This window comes from Crinia signifera, chromosome 2 (assembly GCF_055691185.1).
Source record: "Crinia signifera chromosome 2, ASM5569118v1, whole genome shotgun sequence".
NCBI lineage: Eukaryota > Metazoa > Chordata > Amphibia > Anura > Myobatrachidae > Crinia > Crinia signifera.
Genome location: NC_139218.1, coordinates 143,497,621 through 143,524,119, shown reverse-complemented (window position 1 = coordinate 143,524,119; position 26,499 = coordinate 143,497,621). Strand labels below are relative to the sequence as shown.

At 42.5% G+C, this 26,499-nt stretch overlaps 1 protein-coding gene and 1 pseudogene across 1 annotated transcript in view; both read left to right on the top strand.

Moving 5' to 3' along the window:
* The window catches only part of EPS8L3 (EPS8 signaling adaptor L3), an 80,016-nt gene that overhangs the window by 30,470 nt on the left and 23,047 nt on the right, over positions 1-26,499 (top strand). Inside the window, exons 10-11 of the mRNA XM_083171105.1 lie at positions 23,065-23,140; positions 23,237-23,301. Coding sequence (XP_083027231.1) covers positions 23,065-23,140; positions 23,237-23,301 — 141 coding nt within the window. The remainder of the gene's footprint in view (positions 1-23,064; positions 23,141-23,236; positions 23,302-26,499) is intronic.
* Positions 179-297, top strand: LOC146061650 (5S ribosomal RNA; annotated as a pseudogene).

Below are 26,499 nucleotides of genomic sequence, written 5' to 3'. Positions count from 1 at the left end.
AATGGAAGCTAAGCAATGTCAGGCCTGGTTAGTACTTGGATGGGAGACCACATGGAAATACCAGGTGCTGTAGTTCTTTTTAGTGATTTTTGGCTCTCCACTCATTCAAGATGAAACCATTTGCATACATTCAATAGTATGGAGAAATTGAAGAATGCATAGAGAAAGCACAGCCCTCACCTACAGCCACACCACACTGGATAGGCCCAATCTTGTCTGTTCTTGGTAGCTAACCAGTGTTGGGTCTGGTAAGTACTTGGATGGAAGACAACCTGGGAATACCAGGTGCTGTAGATATTTTAACATCACTAACCAATGGGGTTTATTTTATTGGCTCTCCAGCTATTCAAGTTTTAACCTGCATACATTTACTAGTAGGGTGAAGTAGAGGAGGGCAAACAGAATTCACATCTCCCACCTACAGCCACACCACTCTGGAAAGTCTCAAGCTCGTCTAATCTTGGTAGCTAAGCACGTTTGTGCCTAAATAGCACATAGATGGGAGACCACCTGGCAATGCCAGATACTGTACTCCTTTTTCATTACCAACCAGTGTTTCTCTGGCCCTCCAGCCATTGAAGTGGAAACTTTTTCATACGTTTACTAGTAGTGAGAGGCAAAAGAGAGCAAAGAGAAACCGCAGACCTCGACTACAGCCACATCCACTGGATAGGCCAAATTTGGTCTTATCTTGGAAGCTAAGCAGTACCAAGCCTCGTTAAAACTTGGAGGGGAGACAACCTGGCAATGCCAAATGCTTTAGTCTCTCCAGAGTGATTGGAATAGAGAGGGTTTTAATCATTAATGACAGGGAGAGGCAAAAAATTATGGAGAAAGGGTGACAGGAGGTGGTGGAGAGTGGCAAGATGAGGGTAAAACGGTGGGGGAAAGAGTGATAGAGAGGTGATGGGGAGAGAGAGGGGGTGACAAGCAGTGGATTATAGGGTGAGGGTATTAGGGAAAGGCAGAAAGAGATGGAGAGAAGCTGATGGGTAACGGAGATAATAAGGAAGAGTTAGAGAGTAATAGAAAGAGGGTGAAAAGTAGAGGGTAACAGGAAGAGACAGAGGCAGAAATTTACTAAGATGGGAGTTCTATTTCACATGGGATGTTGCTATGGGCAACCAATCAGAATCTACTTTTTATTTATTTAGTACCCTCTAGAAGAAAATAGACAGAATCTGATTGGTTGGCCATAGCAACATCCCATGTGAAATAGAACTCCCATCTTAGTACATTTCCCCCAGAGTGTGATAGACCGAGGGTTATGGAGGAGGCGAAGAGGGTGACAGGAGAAGGTAAAAGTGAGATTCAGAGAGTGGCAGAGAGAAAAGGGGACAAGGAATAGGTGACAGTAAGATGGTAACAGAGAGTCAGAGAGTGATGGAAAGAGAAAGGGGGAGAAGACGTGGTTTTAAAAAGTGACAAGCAGTGGGTGACATGGAGAGGCAGAGAATGGGTCAAAGGTGACAGGGACGCCTGATTTCAGAAATATGGGTTGCTACTACACACTATGGCCCTTATTCAGATCGCAGTACAAATTTGTTCTCAAAATGGGCAAAACTATGTGCTCTGCAGGTGGGGCAGATGTAACAGGTGTGTTGAACCTAAAATCTAAATTGCAGTGTAACTATAATGCAGATAGTAATTACCCTGCACAGAAACATAATAACTCACACAAATCTAACTCTCTCTATACATGTTACATCTGCCCCACCTGCAGTGCAGCATGGTTTTGCCCATTTTGAGAACACATTTGTACTGCGATCAGATCTAAATAAGGGCCTATATGGATGATTCAGGGTGTGCTGCTCACTTATTAAGGTTGCTCACCTTCTAAAGATAATGTATGCCATCAAGAAGTGCTTCAAATCCTATATACAGTATATAGTGTATATAGTTGTTGTTGTTACTGTTTGTTGATAATGCTCTTATGAGTGTTGCAGACATATTTATTGTAGTTTTTTACTGTTATATAAATGCATTTATATACCATTGCCAGAGTATGAAGTGTCATGTGCCCAGGAGTTTAGAAATTGCAGGTCACGGTGACATGCAGCTGCAGAACCGATCCTCTGTCACCAGGGCCGGCGCCACCACTAGGCAGGTCTAGGCATTTGCCTAGGGCGCCGGCCACTGGAGGGCGGCAGTTCGCCCCTCGCCCCCCGTGCAAAGGGGGTCCATGCCAGCTTCTGACAGAGCTTAAGTATAAAGTAGTATAAAGCTTAAGCTGGCGGCGGTGGGGGGTCCCTTCAGTGAATAAGAAATCACTAGCGCTATGCGGCGGCGCGGGAAGCGCTTCTGTTTTGAAAACAGGGGGAAAGCAGGGCGCACTGCGGCCAGTGTTTTCAAACAGAAGCGCTTCCCACGCCGCCACATAGCTCTAGTGATTTCTTATTCACTGAAGGGACCCCCCACTGCCGCCAGCTTTATACTCAGCGCCGCAGGAGGTACCCACGCCGCAAGGACACCACTGCAGGGCTGGCTCCTGTCAGACGCCAGCCTGGACCCCCCTGCCCGCTCCCCAGACGGCGCAACAAGTACCCCGGCACCGGGGCGCCCCCACCCCGACTCGCCTGGGGCGCTCCGGTGCCTTGCACCGGCCCTGTCTGTCACTTCTCTTCATACTTGGCAAAACATGTCATGCACTGTTACTTGTGCCGGTGTTCAGCCAGTGCTGTCCCAAGCTTAATTTTTTGGTAATCATATACAGATTTTGACACTGCTTGATGGGATAAACCCTTACATTTATTCATACCATACTTTAAAGAGATAGAGCATGAAAGGGTGTAGTAGCACAGGGAAGGGAGAGGCCAAAAAAGGACCAGAAAAAATAATAATCACAGTACACAGTAGCACAATCTTATTCACATTACACCACACATACTGAAGTTAATATTATGCCACACACCAGTGCCCCTTATTTAGATTACTCTGCACAGTAGTATCCCCAATACACATTATGCCACCCAGTAGTTGCCTTTATACAAAATGCCCAAAGTAGTAGTGCCCCTTACACTAATAATTACCTCAATAGTAGTGCTTCTTACACACATAATGCCCAAAGTATACACATAATGGACCTTATTCTGGTCCACACACACCGCTGCAAATTTTGCTGCATTGCGTATGGCCCAAACGCCACCCGCAGTGCCGGACGCTCTCCCCTCACACTCCGTGATCTCCCACATGATTGCGAGTGGATGATTTGCATAATCATCCATTCGCAGCCGATGAGAAATCATTAGATGTTTGGTCGATCATCAAATGATTTCTCCAGCAATATGGTGTATCTGATCTGCAAGCGCCTTGTGCGGGAAGCAGACAGGCAGCTGACATCTGCTGACATCAACTGCCCACCCTCTGCACCCATGTCACCGGGCAATTACCATGGAAATGCCCAGTGTTTTCATGGGAATGCCCATGAAACGCTGGGCGTTCTCATGGGCTATACCCCCCACCATCGCCCAATGCCCCCTGGCCACACTGCTGGATGTGAGCGGAATGGTGAACATGTGGAACATGTAGAAATGCCCCTGCACAGATGCAAAACATCGGACCCCCGTGCGAATGTGCGAGGGACCGAATCAATTAGAATAAGGGCCAATGTCCACAGTAGTAGTGCCACTCACACACATAATGCCCACAGTAGCAAAACTCCTAACACACATACAGATAGAACGCATCTTATCCTTGCAGGGGCTGGCGGTCAGATCGCCAATCACCAGCCCCCGGAAGGGGATGCGCGTGCACGAGATGCACGAGCATCCCCTTAACCCTAACACCTGCCTGTCTCCCTGAAGCAGAGACAAGCAGGGTTCGCTTCCCCCCTCTGCATGGTAACTGGGACGTGCGTTCTAGTCAGCTGGAGCGCCAGCGGGGGCAATCTGATGAGCCGCGGCGCTGGCTGAGAAGCACTCCATCTGTAATGCCCACATTCATAGTGCTCCTTATGCACACATTGCCCTCAGTAGTATGCCTCTTAAACACACACACATAATGCCCAAAGTAATAGTGCCCCTTACACACATAATGGCAAAAGTAGTAGTGTTCTTTATACACATAATGTCCACAGTAGTTGTGTCTCTTACAGTACCAACCATGGCAAGATACACATACAGTACTAGGCAGATTCCAGATGGCTGACAGATATTGTCTAGTCAGACAGTCAATAGGTTGTCACCACACGTTAGACATTGTCAAAAGCTATATATTCATTAGACATTAAAAAAAGTTAATTGCAGGTGGGTAGCCTAGCGCTCACCTCTTATGTAGCACTGTGGTGTATGTGGCAGATATGAAATAAAGTAGAGAAACTTGATGTTCCTTTAAGAGGTTTATTAAGGTGCAAAGTATATGCGCAATAAAATATGCAATATATCACCGTCTATCCAACCAGGAGCTGCTGCACGGTGGTAAACTTGCAGACTGGATGGCAAGGAGGGCTGGGATATTGCTGTGGGGGTGGTGGGGGGTATTGCCCCTGTGATAAAGTCTCACAGGGAACTGGGTGAGTGAGGGGTGGGAGGCAGTGTTCAAGCCGTGCAAGTATGCAGAGTACTTGGATGGTAATCTCAGGCTGTCACTGGTCATGGGGAGATGCAGGATGTGAAAGTTTAAGTCACTTAAACAAGTGTCCGATGAAAGCAGAACAGTTAGTTCGTGGGGTCAAGGTAAGAGGGTGAGTGTCGCCGGGTGTTGGCGTCCCAAACCACCCGGTGATACACTATACTCCTACCCGATACCTGGTCTCGTAAGGTCCCACGGCGGAGATCTGTCTGCAGACTTGTGCGGGCGGGCGGCAGCAGTAGCACACGCTCGACAGCGTCTTCCGTCACTTCCGGGTTCAGCTTGCGCCCGGAGTGTCAGAGTCAGCCGGAGCTATGTGGTCTCGACTCCTGTTATGAAGGAGACTTGAAGATGGAGATATGTTTGAGTGTGGCTGTGTCCAACGCATTTCGGCCGCTGACGGCCTTTTTCAAGGATACAAATGTGCATTCGTGAAGTGGGTTAAGTAAGGCGGTGGGTCACGCCTCCAAGGTTTTGATAGGTAGACTCAGTAATCACTCAGGTGCGTAGTGACGTCATGAAGAGTGGGTATGTCTGTCAATCACTGTTAGAGTGAGAAACTGTCTCTGCTTGGTGTTTCAGGAGAAACAGGGTATATATTGAAAGGGTATGATAACGGGGATCTGCAGTAATTATCCTAGGTGTCCATTATGAAAATCGATGTTCAGGCCATTTGGTTGTAGGGTTTTAAGAGTGAAAATCCAGTATAACTCTCTTCTGTTCAGTAATTCTACATGATCCCCCCCCCTCCAATTGATATTGGGTGATTCTATGGCTTGGAATGTGAGTCCTTTAGGATTTGATCCATGGGATTCAAGAAAATGTAATGAAACGCTGTGTTTTCTGTAACCAATTTTAATGTTTCGTATATGTTCATAGATTCTGTTTTTGAGGCATCTGATTGTCCTCCCCACATATTCCAAACCACAGGGGCATCTTAGAAGGTAGACCACCCCTTTAGTTTCACATGACAAATGTTGTGTGAGTTTAAATGTCTCTTTAGTGGTGCTAGAAGTCCAGCTGTCAGTGCCTTTGGTCGTTATTTTTGTAAGGTTTTTGCAGCCAGCACATTTGCTGCAAAAGTAGAATCCCTTACTGTCTGTTAATCTTGTTTGTATGAGTTCTTTAGGTCTGATGTGATTTTTAACCAATTTTTGCCTAAGATCCGGGGCTTTCCTAAAGATTAGTCTAGGTTTGTCTGTCAGATGTGTCTGCAATTGATGATCCTGTCCCAGAATGTGCCAATGTTTTTGTAAAATATTTTTGAGTTGTCTAGAAGATTGATTGTATTGTGTAATAAATGTGATTTCTTGTAGTCCTGTCTGTATTCTAGGTGATTTAGTTGTCAGTGTCTCACTTCTGTCCAAGTTTTCTATCTCCTTATATGCTAGGTCAACTATGTCATTGTTGTATTTTTTCTCTAAGAACTGATCCCTTAGTTGATGTGCCTGTGTCTCGAAATCTTCTGTTCTGGAGCAATTCCGCTTAATGCGGCGGAACTGCCCTTTAGGTATCCCATCTAACCAGGGCCTATGGTGTCCACTAGTGTACAGTATAAAACTGTTGACATCAACATTTTTGCGATAAGTTTTGGTATGTATTGTGCCAGATTCAATAAAGATTTCGAGGTCAAGAAATTGTACTGATTGTTTACTTATTTGTGTAGTGAAATGTATGTTCCTGTCATTACAGTTGAGATAGTTCATGAAAGATGTCAGTGAGTCTTGAGTGCCTTTCCAGATGAATATACAGTCGTCAATGTAACGTCGCCACAGGATCAAATTTGACGCCCAGCTATGGTCACACCAAATGTAGTCCTCCTCCCACTTCCCCATAAACAAATTAGCATAGCTGGGCGCCACTTTTGATCCCATGGCGGTCCCGGTTGTCTGAAGATAGAAGGTGCCGTTAAACCAAGTGTAATTATGGTGTAGGATGAAATTGATGGAGTCTATGATGAACTGTATCTGTTCTTTTTTTTAAAGTTGTGTCTGTTCCAGAAAGTGTTGGGTGCTTTGTATTCCGTCATTGTGTTTAATGATAGTGTAGAGAGAGGTTACGTCACTGGTTGCCAGCCAGTAATCGTCCTGCCATTCTATTGTCTGTAAGATGTTAATTATATCAGTGGTGTCTTTGAGGTGAGATGGAAGGCTTTTGACTATGTTTTGTAGGAAGGTGTCTGTGTATTGTGCCAGATTGGAAGAGATGGAGTCAATGCCGGATATGATGGGTCTGCCAGGTGGATTGTGTATGTCTTTATGTATTTTAGGTAGATAATAGAAAACGGGTATTTTTGGGTGTTGAGATTTGAGATAACTATGTTCTGATTTGTTAAGAATGCCCGTGTCTGCGCCATTTTGTAGTAAAGTGTCCAGTTTCTTGTTGAAGTCTGAGGTGGGGTCTCCCGGTAGTATCCTGTATGTGTCGGTATCACCCAGCAATCTCAGGGATTCCTGGATGTAATCTGTCTGATTGAGGACTACAATCCCACCCCCTTTATCCGCTGGTTTGATAATGAGGTTGTTGTTAGTTTCTAGTTCTTTCAATGCTTGTATTTCTTTATTGGTGATGTTGTTATGTGGGTGATGTCTGTCATGTTTAGTCGTGAGTTTGTCTAGATCTGCAGTTACCAGTGTCTCAAATGTCTTTATGTGGTGGCTTTTGACGTGAACAGGATTGAATGTAGATTTAGGTCTGAGGCTGGTATGTTGATATTTGGGAGGAGTGTCTTGGTTGTTACGGATGATGGGATTTGACATGAAGTACTTTTTCAAGCATAATTTACGTGTAAATGACTGTAGATCGCAATATGTGTTAAATTTATTGGGTTTTTTGGTTGGAGCAAATTTCAGACCTTTGGATAACAATGATTCTTGGTCTTTGGAGAGTGTGATGTCACTGAGGTTGAATATCTGGGTTTGTAATGGTTCGGTTCTTACTGTGTCTTGAGTGATTCTGTTTGTTTCTTTGTTTTTTTTGGTGTCCCCTCCTCTACATCCTCTTCTAGGTCTATGTGTCTTTTTTTGCTTGAGTTGTAAGTGATTGTGGTTGGGAGGCAAGCCTTGCGGCCTGCCTCTGTATCTAAAAAATTGTCCGCCCATGAGTTTTCTGTTGTATTGGTGGTAGAGACTGTGTTTGTTGTATTGGTGTGTAAGGTTGTTGTGATTTGTGGACGTACAGTTGTCCCTGCTGTGACTGTGTTGGGGTCTGTGTCGTAATGCCTTTGTGTGGTGACCCAGCCTTGATCAAAGGAGAGTCTGGCAAGGTCGTTATAATTGTCTTCTTCCTCAATTTCATGAATTGAGAAAGATGTGTTGGAAATGGTGTCAGTGGTTTGTTCTGAATCGAGTTCAATGTCCTGATTGTCCTGGTCTGGTATGTGTTCTGCAATCGTACTGTGTATCAAGGAAATGTGTTGTTGGTATGTCAATCCAGTGTTTTTGTACAGAGCAGGTTTGTTAGTTTTAAATGTTTGAGTCCTTTGTAAAAGGGTTTTACGTTTGTTAAGTATGTGTCCCACGTACTGTGAACTTTTTGGTTTAAGTGGAGATTTAGTGGTTTTAGGTTTAAGGTCTCTGTGTATTTTCTTTACTTTGATGGTTATGATGTCATTCTCTTGTTTAGTCAGTCGAGTTTCAGAGATTTTTTCTATGTCGCCATATCCTGGTTCCTTAGTGAAGGGTTTAATTAGTGTGTGGGTGTCCTCAATTTGTTGTGTCAGATTTAATAAATCATGGTCATGTCGCTCAACCAGTAATTTGATTAATTCTAGAGAGCAGGTGTGTAGAAGATTATCCCATTTTTGTTGAAATTGTAGGTCGTCAGAATAGTGTGTCGACTTTTTCTTGATGCGTAGGCCTTTTGGGACTATGTCATGCGCTAAGTACCATTTGAGGAAATGTCTATCCCACCATGTTTTGGTCTCTTTCTGTATTAATTTTTCAAGGTGTCTGTAATTACTACAAAAGTCAGATGGTGGTATAATTTTACCTATATTATCAATATTGATTGTCTCTTTTTCTGCCCTTTGAACCCTGGATTCCCTTATGTCAAGGATACCCATGTATGTGGTATAGAGCTGCTGAGCACAATTGGACTTTTAGTACAATAGAGAAGGGGGTGAGTGCTCGCGCTGAATACCTCTTGTGGCGAGGGGGCTGCTGGGCTGGAGTGGTCCAAACTCCCAGAAATACAGTTGATTGCAGGTGGGTAGCCTAGCGCTCACCTCTTATGTAGCACTGTGGTGTATGTGGCAGATATGAAATAAAGTAGAGAAACTTGATGTTCCTTTAAGAGGTTTATTAAGGTGCAAAGTATATGCACAATAAAATATGCAATATATCACCGTCTATCCAACCAGGAGCTGCTGCACGGTGGTAAACTTGCAGACTGGATGGCAAGGAGGGCTGGGATATTGCTGTGGGGGTGGTGGGGGGTATTGCCCCTGTGATAAAGTCTCACAGGGAACTGGGTGAGTGAGGGGTGGGAGGCAGTGTTCAAGCCGTGCAAGTATGCAGAGTACTTGGATGGTAATCTCAGGCTGTCACTGGTCGTGGGGAGATGCAGGATGTGAAAGTTTAAGTCACTTAAACAAGTGTCCGATGAAAGCAGAACAGTTAGTTCGTGGGGTCAAGGTAAGAGGGTGAGTGTCGCCGGGTGTTGGCGTCCCAAACCACCCGGTGATACACTATACTCCTACCCGATACCTGGTCTCGTAAGGTCCCACGGCGGAGATCTGTCTGCAGACTTGTGCGGGCGGGCGGCAGCAGTAGCACACGCTCGACAGCGTCTTCCGTCACTTCCGGGTTCAGCTGTTAAGCTTGCGCCCGGAGTGTCAGAGTCAGCCGGAGCTATGTGGTCTCGACTCCTGTTATGGAGGAGACTTGAAGATGGAGATATGTTTGAGTGTGGCTGTGTCCAACGCGTTTCGGCCGCTGACGGCCTTTTTCAAGGATACAAATGTGCATTCGTGAAGTGGGTTAAGTAAGGCGGTGGGTCACGCCTCCAAGGTTTTGATAGGTAGACTCAGTAATCACTCAGGTGCGTAGTGACGTCATGAAGAGTGGGTATGTCTGTCAATCACTGTTAGAGTGAGAAACTGTCTCTGCTTGGTGTTTCAGGAGAAACAGGGTATATATTGAAAGGGTATGATAACGGGGATCTGCAGTAATTATCCTAGGTGTCCATTATGAAAATCGATGTTCAGGCCATTTGGTTGTAGGGTTTTTAGAGTGAAAATCCAGTATAACTCTCTTCTGCTTAGTAATTCTACATGATCCCCCCCCCTCCAATTGATATTGGGTGATTCTATGGCTTGGAATGTGAGTCCTTTAGGATTTGATCCATGGGATTCAAGAAAATGTAATGAAACGCTGTGTTTTCTGTAACCAATTTTAATGTTTCGTATATGTTCATAGATTCTGTTTTTGAGGCATCTGATTGTCCTCCCCACATATTCCAAACCACAGGGGCATCTTAGAAGGTAGACCACCCCTTTAGTTTCACATGACAAATGTTGTGTGAGTTTAAATGTCTCTTTAGTGGTGCTAGAAGTCCAGCTGTCAGTGCCTTTGGTCGTTATTTTTGTAAGGTTTTTGCAGCCAGCACATTTGCTGCAAAAGTAGAATCCCTTACTGTCTGTTAATCTTGTTTGTATGAGTTCTTTAGGTCTGATGTGATTTTTAACCAATTTTTGCCTAAGATCCGGGGCTTTCCTAAAGATTAGTCTAGGTTTGTCTGTCAGATGTGTCTGCAATTGATGATCCTGTCCCAGAATGTGCCAATGTTTTTGTAAAATATTTTTGAGTTGTCTAGAAGATTGATTGTATTGTGTAATAAATGTGATTTCTTGTAGTCCTGTCTGTATTCTAGGTGATTTAGTTGTCAGTGTCTCACTTCTGTCCAAGTTTTCTATCTCCTTATATGCTAGGTCAACTATGTCATTGTTGTATTTTTTCTCTAAGAACTGATCCCTTAGTTGATGTGCCTGTGTCTCGAAATCTTCTGTTCTGGAGCAATTCCGCTTAATGCGGCGGAACTGCCCTTTAGGTATCCCATCTAACCAGGGCCTATGGTGTCCACTAGTGTACAGTATAAAACTGTTGACATCAACATTTTTGCGATAAGTTTTGGTATGTATTGTGCCAGATTCAATAAAGATTTCGAGGTCAAGAAATTGTACTGATTGTTTACTTATTTGTGTAGTGAAATGTATGTTCCTGTCATTACAGTTGAGATAGTTCATGAAAGATGTCAGTGAGTCTTGAGTGCCTTTCCAGATGAATATACAGTCGTCAATGTAACGTCGCCACAGGATCAAATTTGACGCCCAGCTATGGTCACACCAAATGTAGTCCTCCTCCCACTTCCCCATAAACAAATTAGCATAGCTGGGCGCCACTTTTGATCCCATGGCGGTCCCGGTTGTCTGAAGATAGAAGGTGCCGTTAAACCAAGTGTAATTATGGTGTAGGATGAAATTGATGGAGTCTATGATGAACTGTATCTGTTCTTTTTTTAAAAGTTGTGTCTGTTCCAGAAAGTGTTGGGTGCTTTGTATTCCGTCATTGTGTTTAATGATAGTGTAGAGAGAGGTTACGTCACTGGTTGCCAGCCAGTAATCGTCCTGCCATTCTATTGTCTGTAAGATGTTAATTATATCAGTGGTGTCTTTGAGGTGAGATGGAAGGCTTTTGACTATGTTTTGTAGGAAGGTGTCTGTGTATTGTGCTAGATTGGAAGAGATGGAGTCAATGCCGGATATGATGGGTCTGCCAGGTGGATTGTGTATGTCTTTATGTATTTTAGGTAGATAATAGAAAACGGGTATTTTTGGGTGTTGAGATTTGAGATAACTATGTTCTGATTTGTTAAGAATGCCCGTGTCTGCGCCATTTTGTAGTAAAGTGTCCAGTTTCTTGTTGAAGTCTGAGGTGGGGTCTCCCGGTAGTATCCTGTATGTGTCGGTATCACCCAGCAATCTCAGGGATTCCTGGATGTAATCTGTCTGATTGAGGACTACAATCCCACCCCCTTTATCCGCTGGTTTGATAATGAGGTTGTTGTTAGTTTCTAGTTCTTTCAATGCTTGTATTTCTTTATTGGTGATGTTGTTATGTGGGTGATGTCTGTCATGTTTAGTCGTGAGTTTGTCTAGATCTGCAGTTACCAGTGTCTCAAATGTCTTTATGTGGTGGCTTTTGACGTGAACAGGATTGAATGTAGATTTAGGTCTGAGGCTGGTATGTTGATATTTGGGAGGAGTGTCTTGGTTGTTACGGATGATGGGATTTGACATGAAGTACTTTTTCAAGCATAATTTACGTGTAAATGACTGTAGATCGCAATATGTGTTAAATTTATTGGGTTTTTTGGTTGGAGCAAATTTCAGACCTTTGGATAACAATGATTCTTGGTCTTTGGAGAGTGTGATGTCACTGAGGTTGAATATCTGGGTTTGTAATGGTTCGGTTCTTACTGTGTCTTGAGTGATTCTGTTTGTTTCTTTGGTTTTTTTGGTGTCCCCTCCTCTACATCCTCTTCTAGGTCTATGTGTCTTTTTTTGCTTGAGTTGTAAGTGATTGTGGTTGGGAGGCAAGCCTTGCGGCCTGCCTCTGTATCTAAAAAATTGTCCGCCCATGAGTTTTCTGTTGTATTGGTGGTAGAGACTGTGTTTGTTGTATTGGTGTGTAAGGTTGTTGTGATTTGTGGACGTACAGTTGTCCCTGCTGTGACTGTGTTGGGGTCTGTGTCGTAATGCCTTTGTGTGGTGACCCAGCCTTGATCAAAGGAGAGTCTGGCAAGGTCGTTATAATTGTCTTCTTCCTCAATTTCATGAATTGAGAAAGATGTGTTGGAAATGGTGTCAGTGGTTTGTTCTGAATCGAGTTCAATGTCCTGATTGTCCTGGTCTGGTATGTGTTCTGCAATCGTACTGTGTATCAAGGACATGTGTTGTTGGTATGTCAATCCAGTGTTTTTGTACAGAGCAGGTTTGTTAGTTTTAAATGTTTGAGTCCTTTGTAAAAGGGTTTTACGTTTGTTAAGTATGTGTCCCACGTACTGTGAACTTTTTGGTTTAAGTGGAGATTTAGTGGTTTTAGGTTTAAGGTCTCTGTGTATTTTCTTTACTTTGATGGTTATGATGTCATTCTCTTGTTTAGTCAGTCGAGTTTCAGAGATTTTTTCTATGTCGCCATATCCTGGTTCCTTAGTGAAGGGTTTAATTAGTGTGTGGGTGTCCTCAATTTGTTGTGTCAGATTTAATAAATCATGGTCATGTCGCTCAACCAGTAATTTGATTAATTCTAGAGAGCAGGTGTGTAGAAGATTATCCCATTTTTGTTGAAATTGTAGGTCGTCAGAATAGTGTGTCGACTTTTTCTTGATGCGTAGGCCTTTTGGGACTATGTCATGCGCTAAGTACCATTTGAGGAAATGTCTATCCCACCATGTTTTGGTCTCTTTCTGTATTAATTTTTCAAGGTGTCTGTAATTACTACAAAAGTCAGATGGTGGTATAATTTTACCTATATTATCAATATTGATTGTCTCTTTTTCTGCCCTTTGAACCCTGGATTCCCTTATGTCAAGGATACCCATGTATGTGGTATAGAGCTGCTGAGCACAATTGGACTTTTAGTACAATAGAGAAGGGGGTGAGTGCTCGCGCTGAATACCTCTTGTGGCGAGGGGGCTGCTGGGCTGGAGTGGTCCAAACTCCCAGAAATACAGTTGATTGCAGGTGGGTAGCCTAGCGCTCACCTCTTATGTAGCACTGTGGTGTATGTGGCAGATATGAAATAAAGTAGAGAAACTTGATGTTCCTTTAAGAGGTTTATTAAGGTGCAAAGTATATGCGCAATAAAATATGCAATATATCACCGTCTATCCAACCAGGAGCTGCTGCACGGTGGTAAACTTGCAGACTGGATGGCAAGGAGGGCTGGGATATTGCTGTGGGGGTGGTGGGGGGTATTGCCCCTGTGATAAAGTCTCACAGGGAACTGGGTGAGTGAGGGGTGGGAGGCAGTGTTCAAGCCGTGCAAGTATGCAGAGTACTTGGATGGTAATCTCAGGCTGTCACTGGTCGTGGGGAGATGCAGGATGTGAAAGTTTAAGTCACTTAAACAAGTGTCCGATGAAAGCAGAACAGTTAGTTCGTGGGGTCAAGGTAAGAGGGTGAGTGTCGCCGGGTGTTGGCGTCCCAAACCACCCGGTGATACACTATACTCCTACCCGATACCTGGTCTCGTAAGGTCCCACGGCGGAGATCTGTCTGCAGACTTGTGCGGGCGGGCGGCAGCAGTAGCACACGCTCGACAGCGTCTTCCGTCACTTCCGGGTTCAGCTGTTAAGCTTGTGCCCGGAGTGTCAGAGTCAGCCGGAGCTATGTGGTCTCGACTCCTGTTATGGAGGAGACTTGAAGATGGAGATATGTTTGAGTGTGGCTGTGTCCAACGCGTTTCGGCCGCTGACGGCCTTTTTCAAGGATACAAATGTGCATTCGTGAAGTGGGTTAAGTAAGGCGGTGGGTCACGCCTCCAAGGTTTTGATAGGTAGACTCAGTAATCACTCAGGTGCGTAGTGACGTCATGAAGAGTGGGTATGTCTGTCAATCACTGTTAGAGTGAGAAACTGTCTCTGCTTGGTGTTTCAGGAGAAACAGGGTATATATTGAAAGGGTATGATAACGGGGATCTGCAGTAATTATCCTAGGTGTCCATTATGAAAATCGATGTTCAGGCCATTTGGTTGTAGGGTTTTTAGAGTGAAAATCCAGTATAACTCTCTTCTGTTCAGTAATTCTACATGATCCCCCCCCTCCAATTGATATTGGGTGATTCTATGGCTTGGAATGTGAGTCCTTTAGGATTTGATCCATGGGATTCAAGAAAATGTAATGAAACGCTGTGTTTTCTGTAACCAATTTTAATGTTTCGTATATGTTCATAGATTCTGTTTTTGAGGCATCTGATTGTCCTCCCCACATATTCCAAACCACAGGGGCATCTTAGAAGGTAGACCACCCCTTTAGTTTCACATGACAAATGTTGTGTGAGTTTAAATGTCTCTTTAGTGGTGCTAGAAGTCCAGCTGTCAGTGCCTTTGGTCGTTATTTTTGTAAGGTTTTTGCAGCCAGCACATTTGCTGCAAAAGTAGAATCCCTTACTGTCTGTTAATCTTGTTTGTATGAGTTCTTTAGGTCTGATGTGATTTTTAACCAATTTTTGCCTAAGATCCGGGGCTTTCCTAAAGATTAGTCTAGGTTTGTCTGTCAGATGTGTCTGCAATTGATGATCCTGTCCCAGAATGTGCCAATGTTTTTGTAAAATATTTTTGAGTTGTCTAGAAGATTGATTGTATTGTGTAATAAATGTGATTTCTTGTAGTCCTGTCTGTATTCTAGGTGATTTAGTTGTCAGTGTCTCACTTCTGTCCAAGTTTTCTATCTCCTTATATGCTAGGTCAACTATGTCATTGTTGTATTTTTTCTCTAAGAACTGATCCCTTAGTTGATGTGCCTGTGTCTCGAAATCTTCTGTTCTGGAGCAATTCCGCTTAATGCGGCGGAACTGCCCTTTAGGTATCCCATCTAACCAGGGCCTATGGTGTCCACTAGTGTACAGTATAAAACTGTTGACATCAACATTTTTGCGATAAGTTTTGGTATGTATTGTGCCAGATTCAATAAAGATTTCGAGGTCAAGAAATTGTACTGATTGTTTACTTATTTGTGTAGTGAAATGTATGTTCCTGTCATTACAGTTGAGATAGTTCATGAAAGATGTCAGTGAGTCTTGAGTGCCTTTCCAGATGAATATACAGTCGTCAATGTAACGTCGCCACAGGATCAAATTTGACGCCCAGCTATGGTCACACCAAATGTAGTCCTCCTCCCACTTCCCCATAAACAAATTAGCATAGCTGGGCGCCACTTTTGATCCCATGGCGGTCCCGGTTGTCTGAAGATAGAAGGTGCCGTTAAACCAAGTGTAATTATGGTGTAGGATGAAATTGATGGAGTCTATGATGAACTGTATCTGTTCTTTTTTTAAAAGTTGTGTCTGTTCCAGAAAGTGTTGGGTGCTTTGTATTCCGTCATTGTGTTTAATGATAGTGTAGAGAGAGGTTACGTCACTGGTTGCCAGCCAGTAATCGTCCTGCCATTCTATTGTCTGTAAGATGTTAATTATATCAGTGGTGTCTTTGAGGTGAGATGGAAGGCTTTTGACTATGTTTTGTAGGAAGGTGTCTGTGTATTGTGCCAGATTGGAAGAGATGGAGTCAATGCCGGATATGATGGGTCTGCCAGGTGGATTGTGTATGTCTTTATGTATTTTAGGTAAATAGAAAACGGGTATTTTTGGGTGTTGAGATTTGAGATAACTATGTTCTGATTTGTTAAGAATGCCCGTGTCTGCGCCATTTTGTAGTAAAGTGTCCAGTTTCTTGTTGAAGTCTGAGGTGGGGTCTCCCGGTAGTATCCTGTATGTGTCGGTATCACCCAGCAATCTCAGGGATTCCTGGATGTAATCTGTCTGATTGAGGACTACAATCCCACCCCCTTTATCCGCTGGTTTGATAATGAGGTTGTTGTTAGTTTCTAGTTCTTTCAATGCTTGAATTTCTTTATTGGTGATGTTGTTATGTGGGTGATGTCTGTCATGTTTAGTCGTGAGTTTGTCTAGATCTGCAGTTACCAGTGTCTCAAATGTCTTTATGTGGTGGCTTTTGACGTGAACAGGATTGAATGTAGATTTAGGTCTGAGGCTGGTATGTTGATATTTGGGAGGAGTGTCTTGGTTGTTACGGATGATGGGATTTGACATGAAGTACTTTTTCAAGCATAATTTACGTGTAAATGACTGTAGATCGCAATATGTGTTAAATTTATTGGGTTTTTTGGTTGGAGCAAATTTCAGACCTTTGGATAACAATGATTCTTGGTCTTTGGAGAGTGTGATGTCACTGAGGTTGAATATCTGGGTTTGTAATGGTTCGGTTCTTACTGTGTCTTGAGTGATTCTGTTTGTTTCTTTGGTTTTTTTGGTGTCCCCTCCTCTACATCCTCTTCTAGGTCTATGTGTCTTTTTTTGCTTGAGTTGTAAGTGATTGTGGTTGGGAGGCAAGCCTTGCGGCCTGCCTCTGTATCTAAAAAATTGTCCGCCCATGAGTTTTCTGTTGTATTGGTGGTAGAGACTGTGTTTGTTGTATTGGTGTGTAAGGTTGTTGTGATTTGTGGACGTACAGTTGTCCCTGCTGTGACTGTGTTGGGGTCTGTGTCGTAATGCCTTTGTGTGGTGACCCAGCCTTGTTCAAAGGGCAGAAAAAGAGACAATCAATATTGATAATATAGGTAAAATTATACCACCATCTGACTTTTGTAGTAATTACAGACACCTTGAAAAATTAATACAGAAAGAGACCAAAACATGGTGGGATAGACATTTCCTCAAATGGTACTTAGCGCATGACATAGTCCCAAAAGGCCTACGCATCAAGAAAAAGTCGACACACTATTCTGACGACCTACAATTTCAACAAAAATGGGATAATCTTCTACACACCTGCTCTCTAGAATTAATCAAATTACTGGTTGAGCGACATGACCATGATTTATTAAATCTGACACAACAAATTGAGGACACCCACACACTAAATAAACCCTTCACTAAGGAACCAGGATATGGCGACATAGAAAAAATCTCTGAAACTCGACTGACTAAACAAGAGAATGACATCATAACCATCAAAGTAAAGAAAATACACAGAGACCTTAAACCTAAAACCACTAAATCTCCACTTAAACCAAAAAGTTCACAGTACGTGGGACACATACTTAACAAACGTAAAACCCTTTTACAAAGGACTCAAACATTTAAAACTAACAAACCTGCTCTGTACAAAAACACTGGATTGACATACCAACAACACATGTCCTTGATACACAGTACGATTGCAGAACACATACCAGACCAGGACAATCAGGACATTGAACTCGATTCAGAACAAACCACTGACACCATTTCCAACACATCTTTCTCAATTCATGAAATTGAGGAAGAAGACAATTATAACGACCTTGCCAGACTCTCCTTTGATCAAGGCTGGGTCACCACACAAAGGCATTACGACACAGACCCCAACACAGTCACAGCAGGGACAACTGTACGTCCACAAATCACAACAACCTTACACACCAATACAACAAACACAGTCTCTACCACCAATACAACAGAAAACTCATGGGCGGACAATTTTTTAGATACAGAGGCAGGCCGCAAGGCTTGCCTCCCAACCACAATCACTTACAACTCAAGCAAAAAAAGACACATAGACCTAGAAGAGGATGTAGAGGAGGGGACACCAAAAAAACCAAAGAAACAAACAGAATCACTCAAGACACAGTAAGAACCGAACCATTACAAACCCAGATATTCAACCTCAGTGACATCACACTCTCCAAAGACCAAGAATCATTGTTATCCAAAGGTCTGAAATTTGCTCCAACCAAAAAACCCAATAAATTTAACACATATTGCGATCTACAGTCATTTACACGTAAATTATGCTTGGAAAAAGTACTTCATGTCAAATCCCATCATCCGTAACAACCAAGACACTCCTCCCAAATATCAACATACCAGCCTCAGACCTAAATCTACATTCAATCCTGTTCACGTCAAAAGCCACCACATAAAGACATTTGAGACACTGGTAACTGCAGATCTAGACAAACTCATGACTAAACATGACAGACATCACCCACATAACAACATCACCAATAAAGAAATACAAGCATTGAAAGAACTAGAAACTAACAACAACCTCATTATCAAACCAGCGGATAAAGGGGGTGGGATTGTAGTCCTCAATCAGACAGATTACATCCAGGAATCCCTGAGATTGCTGGGTGATACCGACACATACAGGATACTACCGGGAGACCCCACCTCAGACTTCAACAAGAAACTGGACACTTTACTACAAAATGGCGCAGACACGGGCATTCTTAACAAATCAGAACATAGTTATCTCAAATCTCAACACCCAAAAATACCCGTTTTCTATTATCTACCTAAAATACATAAAGACATACACAATCCACCTGGCAGACCCATCATATCCGGCATTGACTCCATCTCTTCCAATCTGGCACAATACACAGACACCTTCCTACAAAACATAGTCAAAAGCCTTCCATCTCACCTCAAAGACACCACTGATATAATTAACATCTTACAGACAATAGAATGGCAGGACGATTACTGGCTGGCAACCAGTGACGTAACCTCTCTCTACACTATCATTAAACACAATGACGGAATACAAAGCACCCAACACTTTCTGGAACAGACACAACTTTTAAAAAAAGAACAGATACAGTTCATCATAGACTCCATCAATTTCATCCTACACCATAATTACACTTGGTTTAACGGCACCTTCTATCTTCAGACAACCGGGACCGCCATGGGATCAAAAGTGGCGCCCAGCTATGCTAATTTGTTTATGGGGAAGTGGGAGGAGGACTACATTTGGTGTGACCATAGCTGGGCGTCAAATTTGATCCTGTGGCGACGTTACATTGACGACTGTATATTCATCTGGAAAGGCACTCAAGACTCACTGACATCTTTCATGAACTATCTCAACTGTAATGACAGGAACATACATTTCACTACACAAATAAGTAAACAATCAGTACAATTTCTTGACCTCGAAATCTTTATTGAATCTGGCACAATACATACCAAAACTTATCGCAAAAATGTTGATGTCAACAGTTTTATACTGTACACTAGTGGACACCATAGGCCCTGGTTAGATGGGATACCTAAAGGGCAGTTCCGCCGCATTAAGCGGAATTGCTCCAGAACAGAAGATTTCGAGACACAGGCACATCAACTAAGGGATCAGTTCTTAGAGAAAAAATACAACAATGACATAGTTGACCTAGCATATAAGGAGATAGAAAACTTGGACAGAAGTGAGACACTGACAACTAAATCACCTAGAATACAGACAGGACTACAAGAAATCACATTTATTACACAATACAATCAATCTTCTAGACAACTCAAAAATATTTTACAAAAACATTGGCACATTCTGGGACAGGATCATCAATTGCAGACACATCTGACAGACAAACCTAGACTAATCTTTAGGAAAGCCCCGGATCTTAGGCAAAAATTGGTTAAAAATCACATCAGACCTAAAGAACTCATACAAACAAGATTAACAGACAGTAAGGGATTCTACTTTTGCAGCAAATGTGCTGGCTGCAAAAACCTTACAAAAATAACGACCAAAGGCACTGACAGCTGGACTTCTAGCACCACTAAAGAGACATTTAAACTCACACAACATTTGTCATGTGAAACTAAAGGGGTGGTCTACCTTCTAAGATGCCCCTGTGGTTTGGAATATGTGGGGAGGACAATCAGATGCCTCAAAAACAGAATCTATGAACATATACGAAACATTAAAATTGGTTACAGAAAACACAGCGTTTCATTACATTTTCTTGAATCCCATGGATCAAATCCTAAAGGACTCACATTCCAAGCCATAGAATCACCCAATATCAATTGGAGGGGGGGGGATCATGTAGAATTACTGAACAGAAGAGAGTTATACTGGATTTTCACTCTAAAAACCCTACAACCAAATGGCCTGAACATCGATTTTCATAATGGACACCTAGGATAATTACTGCAGATCCCCGTTATCATACCCTTTCAATATATACCCTGTTTCTCCTGAAACACCAAGCAGAGACAGTTTCTCACTCTAACAGTGATTGACAGACATACCCACTCTTCATGACGTCACTACGCACCTGAGTGATTACTGAGTCTACCTATCAAAACCTTGGAGGCGTGACCCACCGCCTTACTTAACCCACTTCACGAATGCACATTTGTATCCTTGAAAAAGGCCGTCAGCGGCCGAAACGCGTTGGACACAGCCACACTCAAACATATCTCCATCTTCAAGTCTCCTCCATAACAGGAGTCGAGACCACATAGCTCCGGCTGACTCTGACACTCCGGGCGCAAGCTTAACAGCTGAACCCGGAAGTGACGGAAGACGCTGTCGAGCGTGTGCTACTGCTGCCGCCCGCCCGCACAAGTCTGCAGACAGATCTCCGCCGTGGGACCTTACGAGACCAGGTATCGGGTAGGAGTATAGTGTATCACCGGGTGGTTTGGGACGCCAACACCCGGCGACACTCACCCTCTTACCTTGACCCCACGAACTAACTGTTCTGCTTTCATCGGACACTTGTTTAAGTGACTTAAACTTTCACATCCTGCATCTCCCCACGACCAGTGACAGCCTGAGATTACCATCCAAGTACTCTGCATACTTGCACGGCTTGAACACTGCCTCCCACCCCTCACTCACCCAGTTCCCTGTGAGACTTTATCACAGGGGCAATACCCCCCACCACCCCCACAGCAATATCCCAGCCCTCCTTGCCATCCAGTCTGCAAGTTTACCACCGTGCAGCAGCTCCTGGTTGGATAGACGGTGATATATTGCATATTTTATTGCGCATATACTTTGCACCTTAATAAACCTCTTAAAGGAACATCAAGTTTCTCTACTTTATTTCATATCTGCCACATACACCACAGTGCTACATAAGAGGTGAGCGCTAGGCTACCCACCTGCAATCAACTGTATTTCTGGGAGTTTGGACCACTCCAGCCCAGCAGCCCCCTCGCCACAAGAGGTATTCAGCGCGAGCACTCACCCCCTTCTCTATTAAAAAAAGTTAGACACTGGCAAAAGTTAGGCATGCATTCGGTAAACATTAAAAAAAGTTAGACATGCATTATTAAGATATGCCAACGCACTCAATATCCCGACAACCAACTTTTTTTTAAATCAACTTTTGTCATACTTTACCATCCCAGTGCACGCAAAGGGAGAATATAATAGTGTTATGAGGGCAGTGAGGCACCGTGCCAAAGCATGGTGAGCAGACGTGGTACAGCGATACGGTGCCCATATACACATATTGATTTTCCATGTCAGCATTTTACTTGTGTGGTTTCATTAGGCACTGTCAGACTAATGCATGTCTGACTTTTGTCAATGTCTAACTAATGCATGTGTAACTTTTGTTAACGTCTAACTTTTTGATATGGACCTATTGGCTATCTGACTAGACATTGTCAGTGAGCTATACCACACCAATAACAGGCTGGGTCAAATTATATGATTCATTCATACATTCTATAATCAGCAGAGTCTGCTTGTGAGTGGTAGAATCGCCAGGCCCCGTCATCCGTCGGAAGGGGACACACGAGATGCGTGCGTGCCCCCGTCCCAACTGAGTTCCCCACTGCCATCTGCCGCCGCTGCATCCGCAACCACCGGTCCCCACCGCCACTCGGCACCCACCCAACCCTGCCCATCTCCCTGAAGTGAAGACGGGCAGGGTTGCGCCGCCGAGTGACTGGGACGCGTGTGCATGTGAGACGCCCGCGCGTCCCAGTCTGACGGAGTTCCTTTCAGCCAGCGCTCACCAGCGGGGACATTCTGGTGAGCGCTGGGGCTAAATGAGAGGGGCTACACAAAGCAATACAAATTATATACATTTTTGGCAAAAAAGATGCCCAACATTAGCAGAGTTGTATGGGGCACTGTGTATTGGGGCTATGGATGTGTATCAGGACACATCTGTACTTACAGGAAACACATATACTGTACAATAATCCAACATTGTACTGAAATTGGATCATGTACCTTGAGGAATTTATATAGGAAGCTCTTGCTGCTGATTGGCAGCAGCAATCATGTGCAGTAAAGCTTCACTTTAACTGAAGGGACCACCCAAGTCCCAGCTCCAAAATGCAAAATATGACTATAAAAACTGTCCTGGAGGACAGATGGGGGATGAATCTTTATAAAGAAGCATTACTAAGTCCATGTAATGGTTTTTGTATGCCAATTAAGAGAGTGCTGAGTATTGTTTGCATACAGATATTGGGGTTATTCAGACCTGATTGTTATGAGAATTCGCACGCCGACCTATTATGGAAAGACTGCACATGCAAATGGATAATACATGCATGCGTTCAGACAGTGACAAAAATTAGCAATTACTTTTTTTGCATTTTATGGGAGTGTTAGGAAAAACGCAGGAGTGCCCATGTGTTTCAGGAAGGTTGTATGTTGTCAGCTCTAGCTTCGATCAGCCGTCTCTGTCACCGAGTTGTGGAAGGGTCAGAATTACGCACAGTGACACAGAATGAGAAAATCATTCCATTGTCAATGAGTTGCGATTGGATTTGCAGGACAACAAGTCATTGGCAGACTTGCATGGGGCTGTATTTAGCACGTAGATACACGTTATGGAATTCTTGATTTTACCTTAAAGATGGTAACTTAATAACCCCATAATTGTTGGATAACAATTGCTTAGATGTTACTATGCCATGAACAGTTACTTACACACATGTTATTTCACACCAGGAAGTTTTAAATCGAACACTTGCGGACATTGAGATTTTTGTTGAAAAAATAAATTTGGATAAAAAGAAAAAAAAAGGTGAGTGAAGTACAAAAACACATAATAAATGACCAAGCAAGGACATAAAACAAAGATGCCTCTAACATTTATCTTACTCTTTCTCTCTTTTCAAAGGAAAAGTTTCAGAAGCAGAATTTATTGATTGTCTTCAAAAGATTAAGTACAGTTTTAATTTAATGGTGAGTGACTAGCCTCAACAAAGGCTACCTTATTTTATTATACACAGCAATAAATATATGTATACTGGTATTAACATCCCATCATTTGCTAGCAGGTTTTTGGGTACTTATGTAGTATCTGGGCGCCCGATTTTTTGATTGTATGCCTCAACTCCATGCCCACTTGGATAGTAGGGGTATGAAAAGGACCCCTTTTCCCCATTGAATTCCATGTTAAAATGGACTCAGTCCATTTTAACATTGATTCCTATTGAAAAATCTGGTCATCGCATCGCATCGCATCCGATGGTCGCATGCGATGCAATGCGATGTGCCCGATTTCTAAATCGGGCGCCCAGATACTACATAAGTACCGTTTTTTGTTCTATTCTCTCAAAAGATGGGATGCATAAAGCATTGCATTTTTAACTTGCAATGCATCCTGGCATTATTCTCAAGAACAACATTTAGTAATGCCATATGCTTGAAGAAACTCCCAAAGGACAGCTATTGTGGTAAGAGCTGTCCTTTGTAATGGTGAAACCTCTGGGTTTGAGTCCTGTCTAGTGATGCTTGTGCCCCAAGGTGTCCTGTGAGGGATCCAATTCGATCTCTCTCTGCCGGGAAGGGCGGCTCATATACAGTACTTCTATTGGGCAACACCATCTAAAGATGGCACTGCCCACTGAATCCAAACCCCAGAATCTATAGATGCAATAGCAGTCGATTTTGGGTAGATTTTGTGAACTGTCCGATTTTTACGCAAAATATGACATTTTAAAAAGTCAAATAATGTAATAGCATCCAAGTTCACTAAAAGTCAGAAGATTTCAGCTCCAATTACAAGTTACCGATAAAAAGTCGGTTCTAGATGTTTTGGCCATTTTACTCATACAACTCGGCCGATGCAAATGGAGCCGAGATTGAAAGACACAAAACTGTTCTATAGTCCGACATAATTACAGCTGGTTTGTTTGAGTTGTAATCGCCAATGTTCAAAATCATTTATAAGTAAGAAACTAAGCACATTTGTAAATTTTAAAAATGAAAAATATACTTGCAACTGTCAAAATAGCTCATGTACTGTACATGTCATTTACTTTCTCAGTTAAATGCATATTATGAGCATTAGTATGCTTATCAGACATACAGGGGGAAATTTACTAAAGGAAATTTGTAAAAAATAGGTGTATTTGTATTTAGAAATACACTTATTTTTGGCATTTACTATCCCGAAAATACGGCAATTCGTAGTCGTATTGATAGCACATCAATACGAATTGCCGTATTTTCGGGATAGTAAATGTCAAAAATAAGTGTATTTCTGGATACAAATACACCTTTTTTTTTTACAAATCTCCTTTAGTAAATTTCCCCCACAATCTTTTGCTAAAGAAAGGGTTTTTTTTTATCCGCACTGAGAATTCTTTTTGTACGTCTTCCAGTAGGTTATATTTTTATTTCCTTATTGATTTTTGTACTACTATGTAGATTTTTATTGTACAATTCTTTGTATCGTATTCATAAGGATACGGTGCTACCCTTCTCCTATTTTAAATACATAATGTAAGAAAGAAATACAATATTTTGCTAGTTGAAATGATATATAGCATGCCTGTATTTTTATGTAATTGCAATTCCCAGCCCATGACACTCCCATAACATAATAATAATTTGGGGCAGTACAGACACAGTCGTGAAAAAAGTATATGTGACTGAAAGTTTGCGCTTTAGCAGCTTTGAATGATCAGGGGACCCAATGGACTGACACCTTCAGCCCTAGACAAAGTGGAAAAGGATGGTTATGAGTCACCCGAAAGTTCAAAGCGCTATAATAAACAAAATTTGTGAAAATGTGACAAAAATGTGCTCAAAAGATGGAGAAATGGTACTTCCCCTTCTAGATATCCGTATCCTCCGAAATGTAAATATATCCAGGACAAAGGTTTTTAGGAGATGTCTCAGGGGGAAATGTTTGGAAAAAGTCCTGTATTCAATCGATGTTCCCGATGGGGAAAAGAATATAAGAAATAACAAAATGTCAAAAAATAAAGTCACACTGATAATCCAGTTGTTATTCTGTCTTGTTCTCTTTATATGTACATCAAATGGCGTACCCCACTCACACGTAAAAGATGTAACTAAAACGAATAAAGGTTTCTTTTTCCGTATGGTAATAAGGATCCTACAGGGGCGTACCTCTACTCACATGTATGCATGGTGTTATAAGCTCATAAAGGTATCTTTGTTTTGAATATTTATACGAAGAGAGCGTACCCTTACTCACTCTCAATAACTCTTATAAAGGTATCTTTATTTGACCAAAAGAATGAATCACCAGGAGGAATATCTAGCGTACCCTTTACTCACATCCAAATGAATGTGGGAACACTCATAAAGGTATCTTTAAGGATTGACAACACACACACTCACGGTGTCAGAAGCGGGAACTAAACACATCTGGGTATCTTTGATTCTTTAGGATTCCTGGGTCCTTTTCTCTTCAAATGTGAGGTACATTTAGAAGCCTCCAAAAAAGAAGGAATGGGTGTATTTAAAAAATATTTTATTACACAAAGCCCATAGTTGGGCTAAAAGTTCCAACAGACATTACAAAAAGGCAAATATAAAACTTTCTAAAAACATAAAATTAAAAAAGGGCAAACCGAGCTCCAGAAACCAGGATTAAACAAAGAGAAACCGCAGCACACTCACAGCAATAGATGGTAAGGTCCGGACAGGGTGAGTGGTGTTTGGAATCCAAAAGTTACCTCCGTGGTTCTGGTGGGCTCAGGATGCAGGAAAAAACAGTCCCTGGGTCAACGCGTTTCGGCTCACTTGGAGCCTTTTTCAAGACATGGGGACTGTAACAGGCTTCTTAATATTTATGTGATGGTGCTCCAATCAAAATTACCGGAAGTGACATCACATCCTAAATATTCATTGAATAATCTAACATTCAAAATTGCACATGATGTTATAAATAGCGAAATGTTTGCTTTAAGTATTATGATCGACGTAAACAGCATGTAAAAAGATTATACAGAACACTGACACGCTGAAATCATGCTGTCAGTGTTTCAGCTTGAAAGGATAATTTGCTTTGTAAAGCGCTGCGGAATCTGTGTGCGCTATATAAGAAACTGTTAATAAATAAATAATAATAAATAAATAGTCATCAGCAGCAGCACGCTCTGGCCTGGTGCTACCCGCTCAGCA